Here is a 22,666-nt window from a genome sequence, read left to right on the forward strand (position 1 = left end):
CTTCTTTAATATTCATGTGCAAAATGCACAAGGATTCAACTAAGCCAGGGATTCCCAACATTTTTTTCTCTTGCATACTCCTTGGCAGCCCATTTCCATAAATTGTATCCCTCATATTAGAAAATATGAAAATTTTTGAAAATATGAAAGTGTTTGAAAATAATATAGTTGGTGTTATTTCAAATGTATATGCTTCAACTACTGATCTGTATCTGATACACAAATTAATGACCAGAAATGAGCAGTTGCTGGAGCTTTTGAAGCTATCAGGTTGCCTTCCTTCTTGCCTTGCCACCTCGCAAGGCATCCTAATACAGACCTGCCTTTTCCTGCCATTAGTCAATTCTTTTTCAAGTACCCCTGAAGGTCCTTGCAAGTACCCCTGGGGGTACATGTACTGCAGGTTGGGAACCACTGAGTTAAGCTTATTGAACATAAAAATGAAGGTGCTTCAGTGCCTGGAGAGCTGCTGGGCAGTGGTGGTTGGACTATTCAGGCACAGCCAGTTTGCGTTGCTGAAGAATGCTCTGCATTTCTGGACTAGATTCCCTTGGATGTAAACCCCTTTGCCACAGATGGGGTGGGTAGATGTGCCTCAAATTGCCCCTTAATATGGTGATAGGGTTTCCCTATTCTGTCAGTTGTTAATGTTAGTGTGGCTTCCTTTGATTTATGCTACAAATTACATTTCTCAGACCTTGTGGAAGCTAGATTAATTCTTCTTGTCTGAAGTCTGTATTATAAGTGGAAGTTTAATCTTCTTCCTCTCTTCCTTGTGCATCTATTCTTTTTTTCTCCATTTCTCTGATTCATTCTGGTCATGCTTCTACCATCTCTCCAGTTTCTGGTTGCCATCAGTGGGAATGAGAGGTCGCAACCAGGTAAGTTGACTCTATTTTGATTTCTTGTATTTTCTCACCTGATTTCTTTCTCTTTAGAAAGAACAAAGTGCTGACTTCCAATTTCTACCACATTGCAGCCTGTGGTCAAGAGGTAAGGCAGGCCCTATCCTTTGGTCTGGCGCTATACAATAGGAGCCCTTAGATCAGAATTGCTCCTTCTACGGAACCCTAGAGGTTGTGCGGTCTTTTAAAGAGGGCAAAATGATTGTATGTTATAGCTGTTTTGGGTCTGGTTGTCATCCATGCTAGCACCTTTTTAATCTTGTTTGTAGGGCAGAGAGCTGCTATTCCTAGTTTCTTTAGATGTTGCTATTTTGTGTGTGGTGTTTCCAGTGCTTAAAGGGAGAGCCACTGAACATTAACACTTGAGTGTATCCCAGATTGACTTTGCAACCTGAGCTAAGTTACTCCAGTGTAATGTAGCTTAGGTTCCTACTAGATGTGGTTTTTCTGTTAAATATTAGTATCCTGGGAAAATACATTGACGAGTCCCATCTCTGTGTTTCATCCCAGGTGGGATTTTCAATTACCCATTCACTATAATCTGGAAACTTGATTATGGCAAAAGCTGTGCTTGTCCATCCTCCAAAGCTGCCAGTCATCCTCTGGCAGAATTTCTGTGTCTGCATGTGTCCCAAAAGCATTTGCCTGCTGAATGGGGTGGGACCTTGCCCTTCTGAGAACAGTAACGTTCCTAGTCCTGCCCTGCAAGTGACAGTAGGAATGTACTTTGCTTACTCTGTTCGTGTGTACGTGCGTTCTGCCAGCATGCATAACCTGCTCATGTGGAAGCAAGCTGCTGGCCAGTTCTTGGGGCTTGCTTTTGAGCGAGTGGGAATAAGATGATTCCTCAAAGGGGGCATACAGGAACAATCACCCAAGCAGTTGTCCTTCACACTTATCCTTTGGAAGGCAAAGATTTCAGCTCTAAACATAAATATGTCTGTATTGCATTCCTATATATACTTTCCTGGGCACAAGCAAGTCCCATTGTGTTCATATATCTATAAGTAGAAACATGTATGTCCTGCGTACATAACAATTTCTGTGTTACACAGTGTAATTCTTAGCTTTTTCTAAAAATGTCAGGTGCTGTTTTGCTGCATTGTACAAGGAAAGAAAATTTATCTAGCCATGTTGGTACTTTTCCTAGAGTAATAAAAGTAATATATTCTGACAACAAACTTTGGGAACTGATTTAATCTTCCTGTGAACCTGATGGCTACAACTACTAACATCTCTGTTTGGAATTGTGTTTGTCTTGGAACTTATGTAAAAAAGGTCTTGTATTTATGCAAGTAATAAGGGTGTTCGTGGAAATGTCTTCTGGCAAAGGTAGACTATAGTTAGGATATGCAGGGCTAGACAAATGAGAACAGACTCCCCTGTAATCATTAGAGCTATTTGCCTGAAGGAAGTTGAAAGATCTTCACTTCTCAGCTCAGAGCTTATAAATGTGTGAGTTGGTGATTTGGAAGTCCAGGCTTGTCTCCTCCAGAGGAGAATGATCTTTGGGTCAGAGATGGGTCTTCTGTTAGATATTATATATTAAGGTACTCCAGAATTTGTTGATTTAACCAACTACATTTAGTTGATTTCACTTTTCATGCTGTTAATCAGATCCTCTCTTGCCTCTCCAGTTCAATCCTCTGTCGCCTTTGTATTCCTTGGATGTTCTTGCTGATGCCTCTCATCGGAGGTGCTCACCAGCGCACTGCACAGCCAGGTAACCATCACGTTCTGCTGCCTTGGGGGAATTAAATTATTCATTTTACTTTTAGAGTATGCGTTCAGAAAGTAGGTTACACTGATTGTTTTCTTTTGTAACTGGGTGTGCTACATGTTACTATTTAAAAGCTCTTTAGTTCTAATGTGAGCCATTGGAGATAAAGGTTATGTTTTAGGCCAGTGGTTCTCAAAACATTTAGCACTGGGACCCACTTTTTAGAATGAGAATCTGTCAGGACCCACCGGAAGTGATGTCTTGACCAGAAGTGACATCAACAAGCAGGAAAATTTTTAACAATTCTAGGCTGCAATCCTAGAATTGCAATCCACACTTACTCAGGAGTAAATCCCATTTACTATCATTGTTAAAAGCATATACATAGTAGCCTGCTAAAAGTAAGGATCTGTGACATTTCCCCAATTGTAGTCACATACCATGGTGGCATTAAGTCTAATAGATTTAAAATAGCATTTTGAAATGAATGGGGACCCATCTGAAACTGGATCATTAGTGGCCCAGTGTGAATTCACATGAAGAGGTTTGGCTATGGAGATTCAACTATATAATAATAATAATTTATAACAGATGCTCTTCACTAGCCAGTAATCATGCAAAGTTGGGTATTTCTTGGTGTCCCCAAGAGGAAATTTTCTTAGTGTGCTTATACCATGTTGTCCTTGTTTTGGCATTAGCTTCTCATGTTGGAAGAATCATCTGCTGCTAAAATTAGTAAGCATAATACTCCGAAATAACCCCTTCAAAGAAATTGTTTTGAGAGAGAAACTAACTTGTCCTGAGAGCGTTTCTAGTGGGATTTTTCCTTTTAAATTCTTTGCCACTCTTCTGTAGGTATCTGCAGCATTTGAAGCACTGCTGAAGCTACTTTTGCTAGCAGAGGGGTGACAAAAAGAGGTCTTAAAAAAGAAGAAAGCATTTTCAATGCCAGTGTCAGTTGCCCAATTGACAAATTCCACTGTGATCAGTGGTCAAAATCAGCCCTGGCATAAGCACCATATTTGATTTTCTCTGTAAACTGCTTTGTGAACTTTCTGTTGAAAAGCGGTATATAAATACTGTTAATAATAACAATGTTTATGGTTGGGCTGGAACTTGTCCTCAGATCAGATTGGTTGCTGATGGTGAAACAGTTGTGTTAGCTGCTGCTGCGATTTGTGGTTTAGCTTATGCCTAAGTCATCTGAACTGGTTACTAAACTATTTTTTAAATTATGTCGTCATCTAATTATTTTATTTATTAAGAATATTTATATACTGCTTTCCACAAAATGTTCTCAAAGTTGTTTGAATGGCAAGAGAGAAAAGATGGTCTTCTTGCCCCAAAGGGAGTCACAGAAAGAAACACTATGGAGACAGTATTGTATTGGCAACCTTCAGTCTCGAAAGACTATGGTATCGCAATCTGAAAGGTGGTTCTGGAACAGCGTCTAGTGTGGCTGAAAAGCCGATTCGGGAGTGACAATCCCTTCCACACTGGGAACAAGTGCAGTCTGTCCCTGGTCTGTCTCCCTGGCTATGGGCCTTCCTTCTTTGCCTCTTAGCCTCAGACTGTTGGCCAAGTGTCTCCTCAAACTGGGAAAGGCCATGCTGCACAGCCTGCCTCCAAGTAGGCTGCTCAGAGGCCAGGGTTTCCCACTTGTTGAGGTCCACTCCTAAGGCCTTCAGATCCCTCTTGCAGATGTATCGCAGCTGTGGTCTACCTGTAGGACGCTTTCCTTGCACGAGTTCTCCATAGAGGAGATCCTTTGGGATCCGGCCATCATCCATTCTCACGACATGACCGAGCCAACGCAGGCGTCTCTGTTTCAGCAGTGCATACGTGGTAGGGATTCCAGCACGTTCCAGGACTGTGTTGTTTGGAACTTTGTCCTGCCAGGTGATGCCGAGGCATACTAGTATACAAGTAATTACTTGTACTAGTATATGTTGCATTATAGCAGGGGTCTGTATTGCCTTTTTAGCTTCTTTTCAGTTCTCACTCCGGGATTCAAGCACAATGATGATGGCAAGCTAGAGATGAAGAGCTAAAATAAGCCTTGAGCTCAGCTTGTAAATTGTTCTCCTCCTGCTTGCTAGTGATGACTTAAGTTGCTTCTAGGTGAAGAAACAAAGCTTTTTAAAAAGTTGAGTGTTTTATTTGCTGCTTGTTAAATCCACAGTTTGTAGGCTTGTTACTTTTTTGTTTGCAAAGATGTTTTGTACTGGTACTTAACTGATAAATGTTTCAAGTCTCTGATTAGAGCTTATATGCCATAAATGAAACACAGTCATAAGCCCAGTCTTATTGAGCCTGAGGTTTTCAAGATATATTTTTGAACCTACTAGAAAAGGAAAGATGAGAGCCTTCAGAAAGTTCGGTACTTTGTGCTATAGTTACTCACCCTAGTTTTATGCAAATTATTTTCCTATTGCTCAAATTGCCCATTCCTATATATGCTCTATCTGCCTTTCGCAAATGTATCTTGCAATTGTAAGTGCTGTTATCAGGCACATCCTGTTTTTTCACTTGTCTGCCTTAACCTATGTTTTCTTTACCTCCCTGGTGGCTTTTGGTGCAATTCATTTTGGCAGCGTAGTGATTTGCTTCTAACCCAGTACTTCATTTAAACAGAGCCGCCAGCCAGATTGCTGAGTGCAGAGCCGTGAGTGTGCAAGGAGGGCCTTTTGGTGTCAAGGAGAAGGCTCTATGTAGAGGGTTCCTTGGAAGACACAGTTGAAAGGCTGTATGAATTGTAATATACTGAGATTTCCTTTCCAGCTTTCTGACTGTGATGTGGTGAGACGTTTTTCAAAGCATCAGAGCCAGCACTGGGAATTTCACACCCATCATTAGAAGGGGGGTGGGTGTGTGTATTTGGTGACTCTGTTATCATTAGTGCTATAATTTTATTTTGCAAAGTGTTCTGCCTTTTTTTTTTTAGACCTCTCTGGGGATGCTTGGTGTATTAATTTGCTGTATTGCCTCCTGGCTGTTCCCAGGCTGTTTTGATTCTTCATCATGGAATTTTAATGGCCTGCTGCCTCTCGGGAGGCATGCAATGAAGAGCATCTCAGGGATTGCTTCCCTTCTTTTCACATGCCTGTAATTGCTGCTCTTTAAGAGCACAAAGCATTTACTAATCATGCCTTGTCTGTCATGGCTTCTTCTTGACAATCTCCCTTTAAAAATAAATAATAAATAAATAAATTGGCAGCAGGCATCAATCATTCTTCCCTGTAACATTTTTGTTCCCTCAAATCCAGAAATACTACTGCAGTGGCAGCTTGAGTACCATTTGATTCCTTTTCATAGAGTGCCTTTTATGTTGACTGGCAGTGAAAAGATTCCCATTTGTAAGGGCTCCATTTTCCTTGGTTGTATTTTGAGGCATGTCATGGTCGCACTACTAGGACAATGCTTAATGGTCACTAGTTAACCATTTGGGTTGGTAAGATGCTAATTTCTCAGAACAGTTTGGGAGTTCTCCAGCAAAACTAAGTCTCTCTGTTGAGATACTTACTGCAAAGTAAAACCCAGGGCATGGTAAGAATTGGAACTCAGCATGAGATCAGCATTCAGGTTGTTCTGAGTTGTTGCATTACTAAGCTTGCAGCTTATTCGTGAAGAATGAAGCTCTAAGAAGGTTCTACAGAGGCAGAGCATATATCACAGCAGCAGCAGATGTAGCTCTGACTAGCATAGTATAACATCTACCCATGTAATGATACCCACATTCGGTGGCAAATGCTATATGCGATGCTGAATTAAGTTACTGTGTATTTTTTCTGAATTGGTGACAGCTGTTTGTCTGGAGAAACATATCCCTGATGTATTATTGTGGAAGAAGTCTAAGGAGGAGTGCCAGTTTAACCAAACAAAGCATTCCTAATGGTGGAGTAACTATATAACCAGATAAGAACATAAGAACAGCCCCACTGGATCAGGCCATAGGCCCATCTATTCCAGCTTCCTGTATCTCACAGTGGCCCCACCAAATACCCCAGGGAGCACAACAGATAACAAGAGACCTCATCCTGGTGCCCTCCCTTACATCTGGCATTGTCATAGCCCATTTCTAAAATCAGGAGGTTGCACATACACATCATGGCTTGTAACCCGTAATGGATTTTTTCTCCAGAAATTTGTCCAATCCCCTTTTAAAGGCATCCAGACCAGATGCCGTCACCACATCCTGTGGTAAGGAGTTTCACAGACCAACCACATGCTAAGTAAAGAAATATTTTCTTTTGCCTGTTCTCACTCTCCCAACACTCAATTTTAGTGGATGTCCCCTGGTTCTGGTGTTATGTGAGAGTGTAAAGAGCATCCCTCTGTGCACTTTATCCTTCCCATGCATAATTTTGTATGTCTCAATCATGTCCCCCTCAGGCATCCCTTTTCTAGGCTGAAGAGGCCCAAACGCCGTAGCCTTTCCTCATAAGGAAGTTGCCCCAGCCCAGCAATCATCTTAGTTGCTCTCTTTTGCACCTTTTCCATTTCCACTATATCCTTTTTGAGATGCAGCGACCAGAACTGGACACAATACTCCAGGTGTGACCTTACCATTGATTTGTTCAATGGCATTATAATATTAGCTGTTTTGTTCTCAATACCTTTTCTAATGACCCCAAGCATAGAATTGGTCCTCTTTAGTGCTGCTGCACATTGGGTCGACACTTTCATTGACTTGTCCACCCCCCCCCCCCAAATCTCTCTCCTGATCTGTCACAGACAGCTCAGAACCCATTAGCCTATATGTGAAGTTTTGATTTTTTTGCCCCAATGTGCATGACTTTACACTTACTTACATTGAAACACATCTGCCATTTTGCTGCCCATTCTGCCAGTCTGGAGAGATCTTTCTGGAGCTCCTCACAATCACGTCTGGTCTTCACCACTCGGAAAAGTTTGGTGTTGTCTGCAGACCTTCCCACCTCACTGCTCACCCCTGTCTCCAGGTCATTTATGAAGAGGTTGAAAAGCACCGGTCCCAGGACAGATCCTTGGGGCACACTGCTTTTCACCTCTCTCCATTGTGAAAATTGCCCATTGACACCTACTCTGTTTCCTGGTCTTCAACCAGGTCTCAATCCAGGAGAGGACCTTCCCTCTAATTCCCTGACTCTGAAGTTATTTCAGTAGCCTTTGGTGAGGGACCATGTCAAACGCCTTCTGAAAGTCCAGATATATAATGTCCATGGATTCTCCCGCATCCACATGCCTGTTGACCTTTTCAAAGAATTCTAAAAATTTGGTGAGGCAAGACTTACCCTTACAGAAGCCATGCTGATTCTCCCTCAGCAAGGCCTGTTTCTCTGTGTGTTTTGAGATTCTATCTTTGATGAGGCATTCCACCATCTTACCCGGTATAGATGTTAGGCTGACTGGCCTATAGTTTCCCAGGTCCCCCCTCTTTCCCTTTTTAAAGATCGGTGTGACACTTGCTATCCTCCAATCCTCTGGCACCGTGGCCGTTTTGAGGGACAAGTTGCATATTTTAGTCAAGAGATCAACAACTTCATTCTTCAATTCCTTAATAACTCTTGGGTGGATGCCATCAGGGCCCGGTGACTTATTGATCTTTAATTTATCAATAAGGTCTGAAATATCTTCTCTTTTAACCTCTATCTGACTTAATTCCTTGGTCAGGAGGGGCTGTTTGGGTAGCGGTATCTGCCCGATGTCGTCTGCCGTGAAGACAGATGCAAAGAACTCATTTAATTTCTCTGCCATCTCTAAGTCTCCTTTTATTTCCCCTTTCCCTCCCTCACCATCCAGAGGGTCAACCGTTTCTCTGGTGTGTTTCCTGCTTCTAACATATTTGAAGAAGCTTTTATTATTCCCCTTAATGTTGCTGGCCATGTGTTCCTCATAGGCTCTCTTGGCCTCCTGTATGACCTTCTTACATTTCTTTTGCCACAGTTTATGTTCCTTTTTATTCTCCTCATTAGGACAAGACTTCCATTTATGGAAGGAAGCTTCCTTGCCCTTCACAGCCTCTCTAACTTGGCTGGTTCGCCATGCGGACACCCTCCTGGACTTAGTCAAGCCCTTCTTCCTTTGCGGTATACACTTCTGCTGGGCCTCTATTACTGTTGATTTGAGCAACCTCCATGCTCTCTGTAGAGACTGGACTCTTTTTACCTTCCCTTTTAACCTCCTTCTAACCAGCCTTCTAACCAGCCTAACTAACAAAGTGCATTTCTGCAGGCTTTCTAACAGATAGCGAACAGGGAGCGGTGTGAAGGAGGAGTGGACTCTGAACCAGCGATATCCATGTCAGCAAGGAATTTACGACAGGTGCAGCTTTTTGGCAAGCTTTCGACAGGTGCAGCATACATGGCAAGCTTTCTCCTGGGGTCTGGGGGATAAGAATAGGCCCTCAGTTTGGTTGTACTTGCCACAAGAGGCGACGAAACAGCCACCGGGTAGATGGGACTCGTTAGCCTGGGAAGGTAGCTCATCTGAGAGAAGGAAAACTCTGATCCCAAACCTCCACTGCCTTGTGGCTGCCTCCAGTTATGGAAAAGGCTTCAGGAGTCAACCTCGAGGCAAAATCCCTAAGGCAGTTCATGGCTGAACACAGTATCGTAATGGCAACTCCTGCGATGCCGCTGGAACCAACCGCATTGGCTTCTGCCTTTCCATTGGACCATTTCAGTGACATGGAGAGGGAGGATTTGCTGCATGGGTAACAGTCTATCCCCCACATCTACTTTACCCAGGCTTCGTGCACTAGAGAGGACACTCTGTTCCAGAACCACCATTCAGAGCCCGATACCATAATCTTCTGAGACTGAAGGATGCCAACTGACTGACTAACCAGCTTCCTAATTTGAGGGAAGTCCGCTCGTTGGAAGTCAAAGGTTTTTGTGAGAGATTTGTCTGGTATTCTTCCCCCGACGTGCATGTCGAAACGAATTGCAGCATAATCACTTTTCCCCAATGGCTCAGTAACATTGACATCTCTAACCAGGTCCTGAGTACTGCACAATATTAAATCCAGAGTCACCTGTCATCTGGTGGGCTCCATGACTAGCTGCTCTAAGGCACAGTCATTTAACATGTCAAGGAATCCGGTCTCCTTTTCGTGACCAGAACACAGATTGACCCAGTCAATATGATAGTTGAAGTCCCCCATGATTACAACCCTATCCCTCCTTTTAACCTCCCTGATCTGTTTCCTCATTTTAGGAACTCCTTCCGGTTTCTGGTCTGGAGGACGATAGTACGCCCCCAGTATTACATCACTCATCAGGCCTGGTAATTTAACCCATAGAGATTCTATGGATTTGGACCCACCTTCAATCTCTACTTTGCTGGATTGTATCCCTTCCTTAACATAAATGGCCACCCCACCTCCAACACGCCCCTCCCTGTCCCTCCTGTAGAGTTTATAGCCCGGGATTGCGGTATCCCACTGGTTTTCCGCATTCTACCAGGTTTCCGTTATGCCCACTATGTCAATGTTTTCCCTTGTCACCAGACATTCCAGTTCTCCCATCTTTGCTCGGAGACTTTGGGCATTTGCATAAAAGCATTTGTACATGGAATGCCCCAGGATGGGCTGCTTATTAGCTCCTTTATCCCTGAATCCTCTCATTATGCCAAACTGTCTATCACATCCCATCATGCTACCATTCCCAATTTCTTCTCCTACTCTGCCTTTACCTTTTTGTTCTCTAACCCTCCCCCCCATCCTCGTCCCATAGGGATGAGGAGTCCCGAACCGGATGCCCCTCGGGTCCTGTTGGCCTTCCCCCAGGGATCAGTTTAAAAGCTGCTCTGCCACCTTTTTAATGTTATGCGCCAGCAGTCTGGTTCCATTCTGGTTCAAGTGAAGCCCGTCCCTCTTGTACAGGCCCCGCTTGTCCCAAAACATTCCCCAGCGCATAACAAATCTAAACCCTTCCTCCCTACACCACCTTCTCATCCACGCATTGAGACCCCTGATCTCCACCTGCCTAGCTGGCCTGGTGTGTGGTGGTGCTCGGGGAATCATTATATAGATGTCTATTTGTTGCTTACCCCCGCACTGGTGGGTGCTGCACTTGGTGCTAGTGGCCAGCACGATGACCATTCAAAAAGCCAAGTTACAGTATTTGGTGAGAGTTGCCTGTGTGAAAATGTGTGTGGCAGTAGTTCCATGGGGTGTTTGGTTATGAAAGATCTGATCAGTGACTACAATCAAGGAAAGAGGCTGGAAGACCACTCTTCCTGAGCTCTGGACAGACCAGTCTCTAGTGCAGGAGCAGGGCAGCTTTTGATTTAACCAGCTATCTTTTTAATACCAAAATGTTCCTTTTGGCCATCCTATGCTAGATAATGGGTTAATTTTTGCAGGTGTTTGTATAAGCACCACCTTCAGTGGGCTGATTGGATGAGCAACTTGTAGCAATTTCTATCTATGATGTGCAGATCAGACTTGGGTGCCCAGCTGGCTGGTGTCTTTTCAAAGGGGAGGAGGATTATTAATTTTGACCTTTGAAGCCATCGAAAATTGCCCCAGGTGATACCTCCAGGCTTAGAAAAAGCAGCTTTTATGTGGCTTGTATTTGCAGTTGATGCTGTACTTGCAGCTGCAGCAGCTGGGCTGAGTATTGTCTTAGTGTGAATACCCTTGATAGGAAGTGTGTTCTGTTGACTGTTTCCTTCAGCATGAGGGTAGTTGTAAATAGATTAATGAATCCTCTCTCTTGTGACAACTGGCAGAGTCTGTACTCTTTGCTTTCCAGAGAAGAACCTTAACTGTATATCAGCAGAGCTTGGGTTTGCAGTGTGGAACTCCTACCTCAGATACCTCTAAAGTCCTGTGTTCATGACATTCCTAGGTCTGCTATTAAAATAACAAAAGACCTTATTTCTCAGCTAAGGCCTCTTTCTGTCCAGAAGGGAATGCTTTGTATGGCTCTCACTCTGAAGGTCAATTGTAATTAAACATTACTTAAATTCTAGAGTGTGTTTCATGTTGAGAGCTTCTTTAAATGTGTAGTTGCATCTTTCTTACATCATCTGCGTTTGAATGAGATGGGTTTTTATAGTCCATCCTTGATTTCTTTTCAGGTTTTATTACAGACTTAAATAGGAAGGTGTTGGCATTGCAGCCAGTCATTTAGGTAACAAAATAAACGTTTCAGTACAGTTGGTAGTATACACCTTCATATGAACCTGTAAGGAATGCATTGGGGGCAGGGTTCCATGGTTAGGTTTTGTAGTTTGCTCTGTTGTTGCACACTAGTTCTTATGGGGAAAGTTTTTCCTGCATTTGGCCCTCCCAGAATGGTAGTAATAGCTAGATTCTGTCTACTGGCTGCAAATTGGCCATCACTATGTTACACAATGTAGGATTTCTGGGAATCATCAATAGCTTGAAAACTTCTACACAATTTTGCAGTAGTTTTAGCAGTCTGTTGTGTTTTGGTAGAAAGTCAGTTGGGAAAGAGAAGCTTTTGCTGTTAATTCTTTTGTTCTCAGTAGAGCTTCAAGAAATACAGGCAGCAGGACCACTAAAATTGAGTGTTAGGACAGACAAAAGAAAATATTTCTTTACTCAGCGTATGGGTGGTCTGTGGAACTCTTTGCCAGAGGATGTAGTGATGGCATCTGGCCTAGGTGCTGTTAAAAGGGGATTGGACAAGTTTTTGGAGTTAAAATCCGTCACGGTTTACAAGCCATGATGTGTATGTGCAACCTCCTGATTTTAGAAATGGGCTGTGTCAGAATGCCAGATGCAAAGGAGGGTACCAGGATGCAGGTCTCTTGTTGTCTTGTGTGCTCTCTGGGTCATTTGGTGGGCCACTGTGAGATATAGGAAGCCGGACTAGATGGGCCTATGGCCTGATCCAGCGGGGCTGTTCTTTTGTTCTTAGGAGCAGTTTAATTTTTTTAGAAGTTAAGTTCCATTTTAGACAACCCAGATCTGTGGCCAGGCATTTTGCAACATTCTCTTGCAGAATTAAGCAGAAAGAATGCAACTTTGGTCTTGTCTTGTTTAGTTTCATCTGCTATTTTAGTTATTAGTGATATGATAACAGGGGGGTAATGTTGATCTACTGAATGTTGATCTACTCTTTATCTTAATTGACTATGCCAGTATCATACACTTAACAGGGTAGATCTATTTTCCGCCATGTATTCCATTGGATATTTGAATTCCCCTACATAGATTTATAGGACGGGAAAGGAGACTTAACAGACACTTTGACTACCAAGCTGGTCAAAGCCAGGGAGAGATCAATAGGCTGTTGATTTATTAACCAGAGGGAAGGTAATCAATAAAGGATAAACTTGACTGAAATGTATGTTATAGGGGTTGATACTTGCAGGATAGTCACCTTTTTATTTAACTTCAGGCAAATAATTCTGAACCCTCCTTGCAGTACCACATTTGCAAATTATTTGCAAGAAAAACTATAACACTGACAGTGGATGTCCCCGAGGCCTGCCATGTAGGGTCTCCTACATTTTATAGTTCTGCTGCCCTAACTTCACTTGTCAGTGAAGTTCCTAGGTTTGCCTTTCTTTCACTGAATAGATGTAGATGACATTTTATAGAAGTAAATGTAGTTAGAAGTAAAGAAGTAAAGTAAAGAAGTGAAGAAGAAGAAGAAGTAAAGAAGTAAAGTAATAGAAGTAAAGAATATGTTAGAAGCAGGAAACCCGCCAGAGAAGCGGTTGGCTCTCTGGATGTTGAGGGAGGGAAAGGGGAGATAAAAGGAGACTTAGAGATGGCAGAGAAATTAAATGAGTTCTTTGCATCTGTCTTCACGGCAGAAGACCTCGGGCAGATACCGCTGCCCGAACGGCCCCACCTGACCGAGGAGTTAAGTCAGATAGAGGTTAAAAGAGAAGATGTTTCAGACCTCATTGATAAATTAAAGATCAATAAGTCACCGGGCCCTGATGGCATCCACCCAAGAGTTATTAAGAAATTGAAGAATGAAGTTGCAGACCTCTTGACTAAGGTATGCAACTTGTCCCTCAAAACGGCCACGGTGCCAGAAGATTGGAGGATAGCAAATGTCACGCCTATTTTTAAAAAGGGAAAGAGGGGGGACCCGGGAAACTATAGGCCAGTCAGCCTAACATCCATACCGGGTAAGATGGTGGAATGCCTCATCAAAGATAGGATCTCAAAACACATAGACGAACAGGCCTTGCTGAGGGAGAGTCAGCATGGCTTCTGTAAGGGTAAGTCTTGCCTCACGAACCTTATAGAATTCTTTGAAAAGGTCAACAGGCATGCGGATGCGGGAGAACCCGTGGACATTATATATCTGGACTTTCAGAAGGCGTTTGACACGGTCCCTCACCAAAGGCTACTGAAAAAACTCCACAGTCGGGGAATTAGAGGACAGGTCCTCTCGTGGATTGAGAACTGGTTGGAGGCCAGGAAGCAGAGAGTGGGTGTCAATGGGCAATTTTCACAATGGAGAGAGGTGAAAAGCGGTGTGCCCCAAGGATCTGTCCTGGGACCGGTGCTTTTCAACCTCTTCATAAATGACCTGGAGACAGGGTTGAGCAGTGAAGTGGCTAAGTTTGCAGACGACACCAAACTTTTCTGAGTGGTGAACACCAGAAGTGATTGTGAGGAGCTCCAGAAGGATCTCTCCAGACTGGCAGAATGGGCAGCAAAATGGCAGATGCGCTTCAATGTCAGTAAGTGTAAAGTCATGCACATTGGGGCAAAAAATCAAAACTTTAGATATAGGCTGATGGGTTCTGAGCTGTCTGTGACAGATCAGGAGAGAGATCTTGGGGTGGTGGTGGACAGGTCGATGAAAGTGTCGACCCAATGTGCGGCGGCAGTGAAGAAGGCCAATTCTATGCTTTGGATCATAAGGAAGGGTATTGAGAACAAAACGGCTAGTATTATAATGCCGTTGTACAAATCGATGGTAAGGCCACACCTGGAGTATTGTGTCCAGTTCTGGTCGCCGCATCTCAAAAAAGACATAGTGGAAATGGAAAAGGTGCAAAAGAGAGCGACTAAGCTGATTACGGGGCTGGGGCACCTTCCTTATGAGGAAAGGCTAGGGCGTTTGGGCCTCTTCAGCCTAGAAAAGAGATGCCTGAGGGGGACATGATTGAGACTTACAAAATTATGCAGGGGATGGACAGAGTGGATAGGGAGATGCTCTTTACACTCTCACATAATACCAGAACCAGGGGACATCCACTAAAATTGAGTGTTGGGCGGGTTAGGACAGACAAAAGAAAATATTTCTTTACTCAGCGTGTGGTCGGTCTGTTGAACTCCTTGCCACAGGATGTGGTGATGGCGTCTAGCCTAGACGCCTTTAAAAGTGGATTGGACAAGTTTCTGGAGGAAAAATCCATTATGGGGTACAAGCCATGATGTGTATGCGCAACCTCCTGATTTTAGAAATGGGTTATGTCAGAATGTCAGATGCAAGGGAGGGCACCAGGATGAGGTCTCTTGTTATCTGGTGTGCTCCCTGGGGCATTTGGCATGTGAGATACAGGAAGCTGGACTAGATGGGCCTATGGCCTGATCCAGTGGGGCTGTTCTTATGTTCTTATGTTCTTAAGTACTCTGGGCAAGACTACAGTGGATCCTCACTTTGCAATGATAATCTGTTTGGGAGACACCATTGTATTGTGAAAATATTGTAATGTGAATCCATAATGCATTGTTCTCTGATAAATCATTCCAAGACTTCAGAAGCTGAAGCCAGAGAACTAAGTTATTTCTCTTTCTAAGACTGATTTAAAGTTGCCCACTGTGCTCTTAAGGGCCATGGTTATCAATTTATAAAATATTGTAATTTTAAAAAATAAATTACAAGGCTGTATCCTTTCCTCAGTACGCTTCCCCACCATGTTAAAAACACTGCTACTGACTGAGATGCTACCCAGAAGATCTGTGTTTGTATCTGCATACTTAAAAGTTTGCTTCTAGGGTACCACCATATTAAGTGGTTTGGATTTTTTCTAATGAATGAACCCAGCTACTTTTAGGTATTTAAGAGCAGAGAAGCATTTCAAGAAAAGTAGCTTTTAAAAGGGAGCAGTTCCTTGAGTCTGCCTGCCTTGGATGGCGTGGGTGGGTGAAATTGCAAATCTCATCACTGGATCCTCATCCCTTCACTCACCACTCTAGAAGTTCTTGGCAGGGCGCAATCACTTTTTCTTAGCCTACCACTTGAACGCTGGTAGCTACAAAGACTGGGTAATGGGCAGGCTGGCATAGTGGGGTGTGAGTGGATTGGTGAGGGGCAGGCAGCTGTCACTCTTGCTGCTGCCACTGCTGGTGACTATTCTTTCCCAACTCGGTCACCACTTTGCTGTTTAAGAAGCTCCTCTGTGCTCTTCCCCTCTTGTTTGCTTCTCTGACTAGAGCAAACCAAAGCAGCATACTGGCCATATTCTGCTCCAGTCTCAACCTGCCAAAACACAGCCCCAGCAACACTGTGTGTGTGCAATCCACATAGGCAGAAAGAGAGAACAAACCATCAATAGAGTACTGCACAGAATCTAGGCCAAGGCACCTCCAACTCTAGCCTGCGGGCCAGAACTGGCGCGCTGGAATAATCATTCTGGGTGCTAAAGTGGCATGGCCTTACCGTTCCGCCCCACAGCCACCTTTCCTTCTGCTGAATTGTTGCAGAGCTTTGCACTGAGGAGCTGCTTCCCTGGGAATTGGGAGTGCAGAGTCTTCTGAGGTGATATGCAGTGGAAGCAGCTCTCTAGCGAGAAGAAAGGTGGCTGCAGGGTGGAATGGTAGACTTTGCCACCACACCTCACCCGGAATGATTATTTCAGCAGAACTCAGGTCGCGGTTTGGAGCCCACTGATCTAAACCAAAGAATCTAGAATCCTACTAGGTCAGTGGGAACCCAAGCTTAAAATAACTGAAGCATAATAACCTAAAAGCCAGTTAATTTGATTGTGTAAAAATCCACTTTTGAGATTTTTGTGTGTTGTGTATTACTATATTGGTGTGGAATTTACCTTTGAAGTAACTCTGTGAAATTCCTGAATGCTAGCCAATTTGGCCATATGCCTTTTCTGCTGCTGCATGTGTGTGTTTTGTCTGAGGGCTGTTTAACATAATGCTGCCAATTATTTAACTGCAGTTAATTGGGAGTGCATTAAACATGGTTAAGTATTATTAACCCCATTTAAGGCTAACTGGGATTTCCATTTAGCCAGAATTTGAGCTTGTGTTTTGATTTTGGTAATTGCATGAAAGCTTGCATTTTTTAATGTTGTTGGCATCCTTCAGTCTCGGAAGACTATGGTATTAGACTCTGAATGGTGGTTCTGGAACAGAGTGTCCTCTTCAGTGCACGAAGCCTGGGTAAAGTAGATGTGGGGGATAGTCTGTTACCCATGCAGCAAATCCCCCCTCTCCACGTCGCTGAAATGGTCCAATGGAAAGGCAGAAGCCAATACGGTTGGTTCCAGGGGCGTCGCAGGAGTTGCCAGAACGTGACTGTGTTCAGCCATGAACTGCCTTAGGGACTCTGGCTCCAGATTTAGCCTCGAGGTTGACTCCTGAAGCCTTTTGCATAACTGGATGTAGCCACAAGGCAGTGGAGGTTTGGGATCAGAGTTTTCCTTCTCTCAGATGAGCTGCCTTCCCAGGCTAACAAGTCCCATCTACCCGGTGGCTGTTTCGTTGCCTCTTATGACAAGTACAGCCAAACTGAGGGCCTATTCTTACCCCCCAGCCCCCAGTTTGCGTGATTATCCATGAGTTTTTTTTAAAGCCCATGATGAAGAACATTACTTAAGCCCACTACTGGTGTTCTGTTTTGCCCATGCAGGTGGTAGGGGTTGGTTTGGTGAAGTATTTCAATTGCACAGCATTACCGCTCTTTGGAGGATTTCTCATTAAGGGAATCTCATGTACATGTATGTGACCTTGTTTTGCGATATTTTTTTTTTGAGGAAGCTATGAATGAATGTTAAATTGCAGTTAGCCTTGATATTTGCTAATATCTCTGTCCTCTTCATGGAAGTTAACAGTGGGACAGTGAAAATGAACTTCCAGTACCCTTACTGTAGCTGAGACTTAACATTAAAACATTGGAAGTATAAATGCCCTCCTTCTACTCAGTGAACTTTTGGCTTTATCAACATTCGAACAAATGGCTTATAGATGACAATTTCAAATGGACATGGTTTGCGATATTTAGAAGCCTTTCTTAGATTTGTATGCCTAGTGTATTCATTGTCTGTGGATGATGGTTCATAGTATGGATTGCTGAATATAATTTGTATTTTATGTATCTTATAACATCTTTTTTCTCACTGTATTTGTTTATGTTAATATATTCTATTTTTTTGTTCTCTAATAAAGGGATTAAAAATTAAGGGAAGTAAAATGTTAAACTGAATTCAGCTAAAGATAATTACAAATCTTTGCCTTCTTTGAAAAAGGCTCATGTGTTTTACCTTCATTTTTTAGTCAATAGAGTTTATTTTTCTCCTCTATAGACAGACTAATATACATCTGGGACCTCCCTGCTCAAGGGACATCAAGAGGAAACGAAAACCAGTTATGGCAACAGCCTCCTTTTCTAGCCCAGCTGCAGGTAAACCACAGCATGTACTCATGTATAAGTCGATCACACAGATAAATGGGAGAGGGGCCTAGTCTGGAGCAAAAAATCCAGACATTTCCCATGACCCTTGGATAAGTTTGGGGGAGGTTATTTCCCCTGGAGTCAATTCCAACCAGGCTACTTGATACTGCTGCAGTGGAATGGACCATTCCATACAGATTTTGCTTATTCCCTCCCTTCAGCCTACCCAGACTGGTGTTGCTGCAATAAAAAATGATGCTGCTACATCATTAATGATTTGGGGTGCTCCAGCTCTGAAGCAGTAACTATTTAAGATGCACATGAAGGTCTGGATTTTATAAAAGAGATCTGGATTTCAACTCTTCACTTTGAAGATGCCTAAAAGGAGTCACCTAAGGGTATGTTGTGTGTAGCAAATGTCAAACTTGGTATTGTGCACACAACTTGACATCCCGAGAATCTCATTTTTGTGGGTTATTTTTTAATGTCAAGTTTCTAGCTCTTATGATTGTTACACTAGGTTAGAAAGTGTGTTGGCGCCTGGAGGCCGCTACCAGGGCTTCTGATGGCCAGTGGCAGGGTTTTGATTCTCTTCCTAAGATCTTTCCCCTTCCATGGCTGGTAGGAGCAGAACTTATTATGCAAAATAAATATGTGCAAATGTGGGTTACTTTACATAATGTGTGCAGTTGTAAGATTTGGCCTTCTGGGTACAGAATTTGGTTCACCCTACTTAATACATCATTTTTGTTTGTGCATGCATGCATGAACCTGGTAAAGCACAGCATTTTTTCAGTTTCAGCAACCAGCTGTGAGCTCACCAGGCAGTTTTTTATAATGGGAGGGAGGAATTGGATGTTGGCTTCCTTCTTGTGTCCATTTCTGGATAATTTGCCTAAAGCCCACCTCTCTTACTGAGGGGAAATTATGTTGTCTCTTAAAGGCACAGCCTCTGTGCCAGTTTATCTGGAATATTTTTTAACTGAAAAAATGATCCTTTCTTAGATGGCAGAGGAGTGTGGCTTTATTCTGCTAACCCCTGCTAACTGGGTAAGAGGCACTTTTTAAGTGGGTGCTCTTTTATTTAGCGGGAGAGGGGGGAGAGTAACTGGCCCTTCTCACCCCAGCACTGTCTTTTCTAGTGGCTGTCTCCTGGTGTTCTTTTTCATCCTTTTAGATTGTGAGCCCTTTTGGGACAGGGAGCCATTAGTTGTTTGTTTGATTCTCTCTGTAAACTGCTTTGTGAACTTTCCGTTGAAAAGCAGTATATAAATACTGTTAATATTATCTAAGACCATCTGCTCTGTGGAGTTGGAAGATACTTGTTAAAAGAATACAGTGATCTAGTGGAAAAACATTTTCTTAACAAGTAAATATGAACTGCCACTAGTTAACCAATGTTGTGAACAAAGGCATCAGTTAATTGCTGTAAAGAACACAGCACCAAAATTAAAAAGTTCCATCCTCTTTTGAGTGTGCCTGAATCAATGCTTCTTCATTGCTAGTCTTAACGTTTCATTTATAGCTGTGCCATCCCTGCAAGCACCAAGAGCCTTGGTTGGATATGTGTTTAAAAAACCAATTATGTATGTGGTATTTTTCACCTAGCATAAGCAAGGTGTTCATGAAGCTTGATGCCTATGTGGATACACACACAAGTTTTCAAAGGTGGAGAAGGTAGCAGCTAAGCAGAATGAAATGAGAAGCATATTGCAAAACCTTTATCCAAACTGCCTTTTGAGAGGATATAGGAAGATGCTTTGGAGTACTGTCTTGCACAGAGAAGCCTGGAGTTAATTGGGACACGTGATTTGGTACAGATTGCCAAACTATTTGCAGTATGTCCTGGTACAAGTTGTGCAAAAATCAGCTGGTGAATAGAGGTGAACTCTGCTCTGTTTTACCTTTGTAAGTTTAGATGCTTTTCTTCCTACCCATAGTTTAAATTCCAGAAGTGAGTTGAATTGGGAAGGAATGTGCCTGAAATAAGGTGTGGGGAAGTAAGATAGGGAAGAAGCTCCCCTCACCCCTGTACCCTTTTGATGTCAAAATGGGGTCCCCACTCTCCTGCTATTTTATATGTGAATGGGACAGACATGTGAACAATGAGCATGGCTGCTCCATTGCATTTGACCCTAAAAGAACATGTCTTGAAGCAAAAGACTCAACCAAGCAACTCTGGCTCAATACTAGATCTCTGCCAAGAGTGTCAGTTATCAGGACATAAATTGTGAGGTCTGCAATTCAGGTCTACACAGAGCACAAACACTCTGCTTGCAGAAGAACCTGTAACTGTGTTATCCACAATCATGAAAGCTAAAAACAGACTTGAAAAGCAAAAATGAAGGAAAAGAGAGGGCTGGTATTCCAAAGCAGCAAAATTCCTTTTGATGAATTAGACACACACATTCCTGAATTAGAGTCTTTCCCTCTTTCCTCTACCCTGCATGCTTTCCATCACTAACTTAGGTATTTCCTCTCTAACTAGCTTGTGGGCCTCAGTTTTCTTTTACTGTAGATGGAGCCATGAGACCAGTTTTTGTATGTTCAGTGATGGATTGGAAATGAATCGACATTCCAGCCAAAGTGTGTGATTAGGGAGTTTGTATAAGAAAGGATGCCCCTTCTGGGCAAGGCAGTTTTCCCAGCATAGACCCTGTGCCTGAGCACAAACTGCTCTCATCTCACTTGTTGACCAGGTCCTGCTTCCATGAACTCTTTTTTGCAACCCAAGTGCCCCACAGAGGTGAAGGACACAGCCTGAGCTGACTCCATCAGTCAGCAGAACAAATGGGCTTGCTCTGCCTAACATCGGGCCATCTCGCATTCCACCTCTTTTATAGAGATGAGTGATGAAGAGAGGCTCGTTCCGCTTTGCCGCTGTATTAATACACATCAGGGGCCAGCTCCTAGCACTAAATCATGCTACTGCATACATCTGTTATCGGACTCTTCACCAACGTGATGAACAAGACTGCAGATAGAGGCTTCCTCGTGTCATTCTTTATAGGATTTTCCTAAAAGAATAAATAGCTCAAATCTCTGCCAACACTCTCCCCTGTCATTGTGATGAATTTAGCTTCTTTCTTAAACATGCAGCAACAAATCTTCCCCTGTCGTAGACCCCTCCCCATCCCCACCTACAGAAAGTTTTGTTGAATTTGACTGAATTCAGATGATGGTAGTCAGGCCATTGAAGATGCATATTAGGTGGCAGAAATTGAAGCACCAGTTGGGGGCGGGGTGGGTGCGTTGTTAACCACTCAGATACTTAATGGTGTGCCTACAAGTTCATGCCCCCTTTCTCTACATTCAGGTAGGAAAAATATTCCTTGTCTCCTTATCTGAAGTCTCTGAAATGTGAAATTCCCCCAAGATGGTGGCCTCCATGTTACCATCCAGAATAGTGTCCAGGATTATGACCAGGTCTACATGGAATCATTTTGTGAAATAGCACTTCTAGAGCAGGCAGCATAACAGAAATTGTGGTCACTAAATATAACCACTGCATTATAACCACTAAATATAATATTGCCACTGCAATGGCAGCACCATGAAATGAAATGAATGAAAGCCTTAGGAATGAACCTCAACAGATGGAAAACCTTGACCTCTGAGCGGCCCGCTTGGAGGCAGGCTGTGCAGCATGGCCTTTCCCAGTTTGAAGAGACACTTTGCCAACAGACTGAGGCAAAGAGGTAAAGAAGGAAGGCCCATAGCCAGGGAGTCAGACCAGGGACACACTACACTTTCTCCCAGTGTGGAAGGGATTGTCACTCCCGAATTGGCCTTTTCAGCCATACTAGACGCTGTTCCAGAACCACCATTCAGAGCATTATACCATAGTCTTTCGAGACTGAAGGTTGCCAACAGGGCTGCCACTGGGGCTCACCTGTAGGCCCCCATAGTTCTGAGGCAGTTGGATGAGAGCTTTGTCCCATAACAAGGCTTAGAATTTCATTCTTTAATCCTACATTGAACAAGTCCCATTTTGCTGAACAGTGGTCCAGAAGTGCGTCCTGGCCAAGAGACAAACCTTCATTTTTCGTTCTGAACTGGACTAGTAGGCACTAGCCAGTCTTCCTAAATACCAGTTACCATGTTTCCTTTGTTGGTTTTTGGACCCTGTTGGAGTTGAGATTACTTGTGCTTGTCATCCAGATGTAGGTGGAGTAGGGAAGAGGAGGAGCTGGTTTCACAAAGGGCAGCATATTCTGGGCCCTGCTCAGTGTCTGTTTCTTTTAGCCAATCCTTTAGTGAACCAAAGCTAACATGATCCTTGCTTTTCCCACATTAAGGGGTGTTTAGGCTGCCTCACTGACAACCTGGTTGATTTTTCTCACTCTTTTCATTATATACTAATTGTCCTTTTGGCAGAAATGCTACTTGGCCTTTTCTCCAAGAAAAACTTGGTGCTTAGACTGGATCTTGTATTTGTCCCTGAAGTGTATTCACGTTTTCGCATGGAATGTAAGCTATCCCTT

General features: G+C 43.2%; 2 protein-coding genes across 5 annotated transcripts in view; both read left to right on the forward strand.

Annotated features, from left to right (window-relative positions):
* Positions 1-22,666, forward strand: part of ESRRB (estrogen related receptor beta) — a 332,439-nt gene that overhangs the window by 36,483 nt on the left and 273,290 nt on the right. The window lies entirely within an intron of this gene.
* GPATCH2L (G-patch domain containing 2 like) overlaps positions 1-22,666 on the forward strand; it is a 50,272-nt gene that overhangs the window by 19,758 nt on the left and 7,848 nt on the right. For 2 of the 4 annotated variants that reach the window (XM_066627477.1, XM_066627486.1), the window contains exons 7-9: positions 939-993; positions 2,543-2,628; positions 18,094-18,191. In XM_066627477.1, the coding sequence (XP_066483574.1) occupies positions 939-993; positions 2,543-2,628; positions 18,094-18,191 (239 nt within the window). Of the gene's footprint in view, positions 1-841; positions 882-938; positions 994-2,542; positions 2,629-18,093; positions 18,192-18,403; positions 18,476-22,666 lie in introns of those variants that run through there. The other 2 variants (XM_066627500.1, XM_066627493.1) reach the window with 2 other exon arrangements.

Source organism: Tiliqua scincoides, chromosome 1 (assembly GCF_035046505.1).
Source record: "Tiliqua scincoides isolate rTilSci1 chromosome 1, rTilSci1.hap2, whole genome shotgun sequence".
Lineage (NCBI taxonomy): Eukaryota > Metazoa > Chordata > Lepidosauria > Squamata > Scincidae > Tiliqua > Tiliqua scincoides.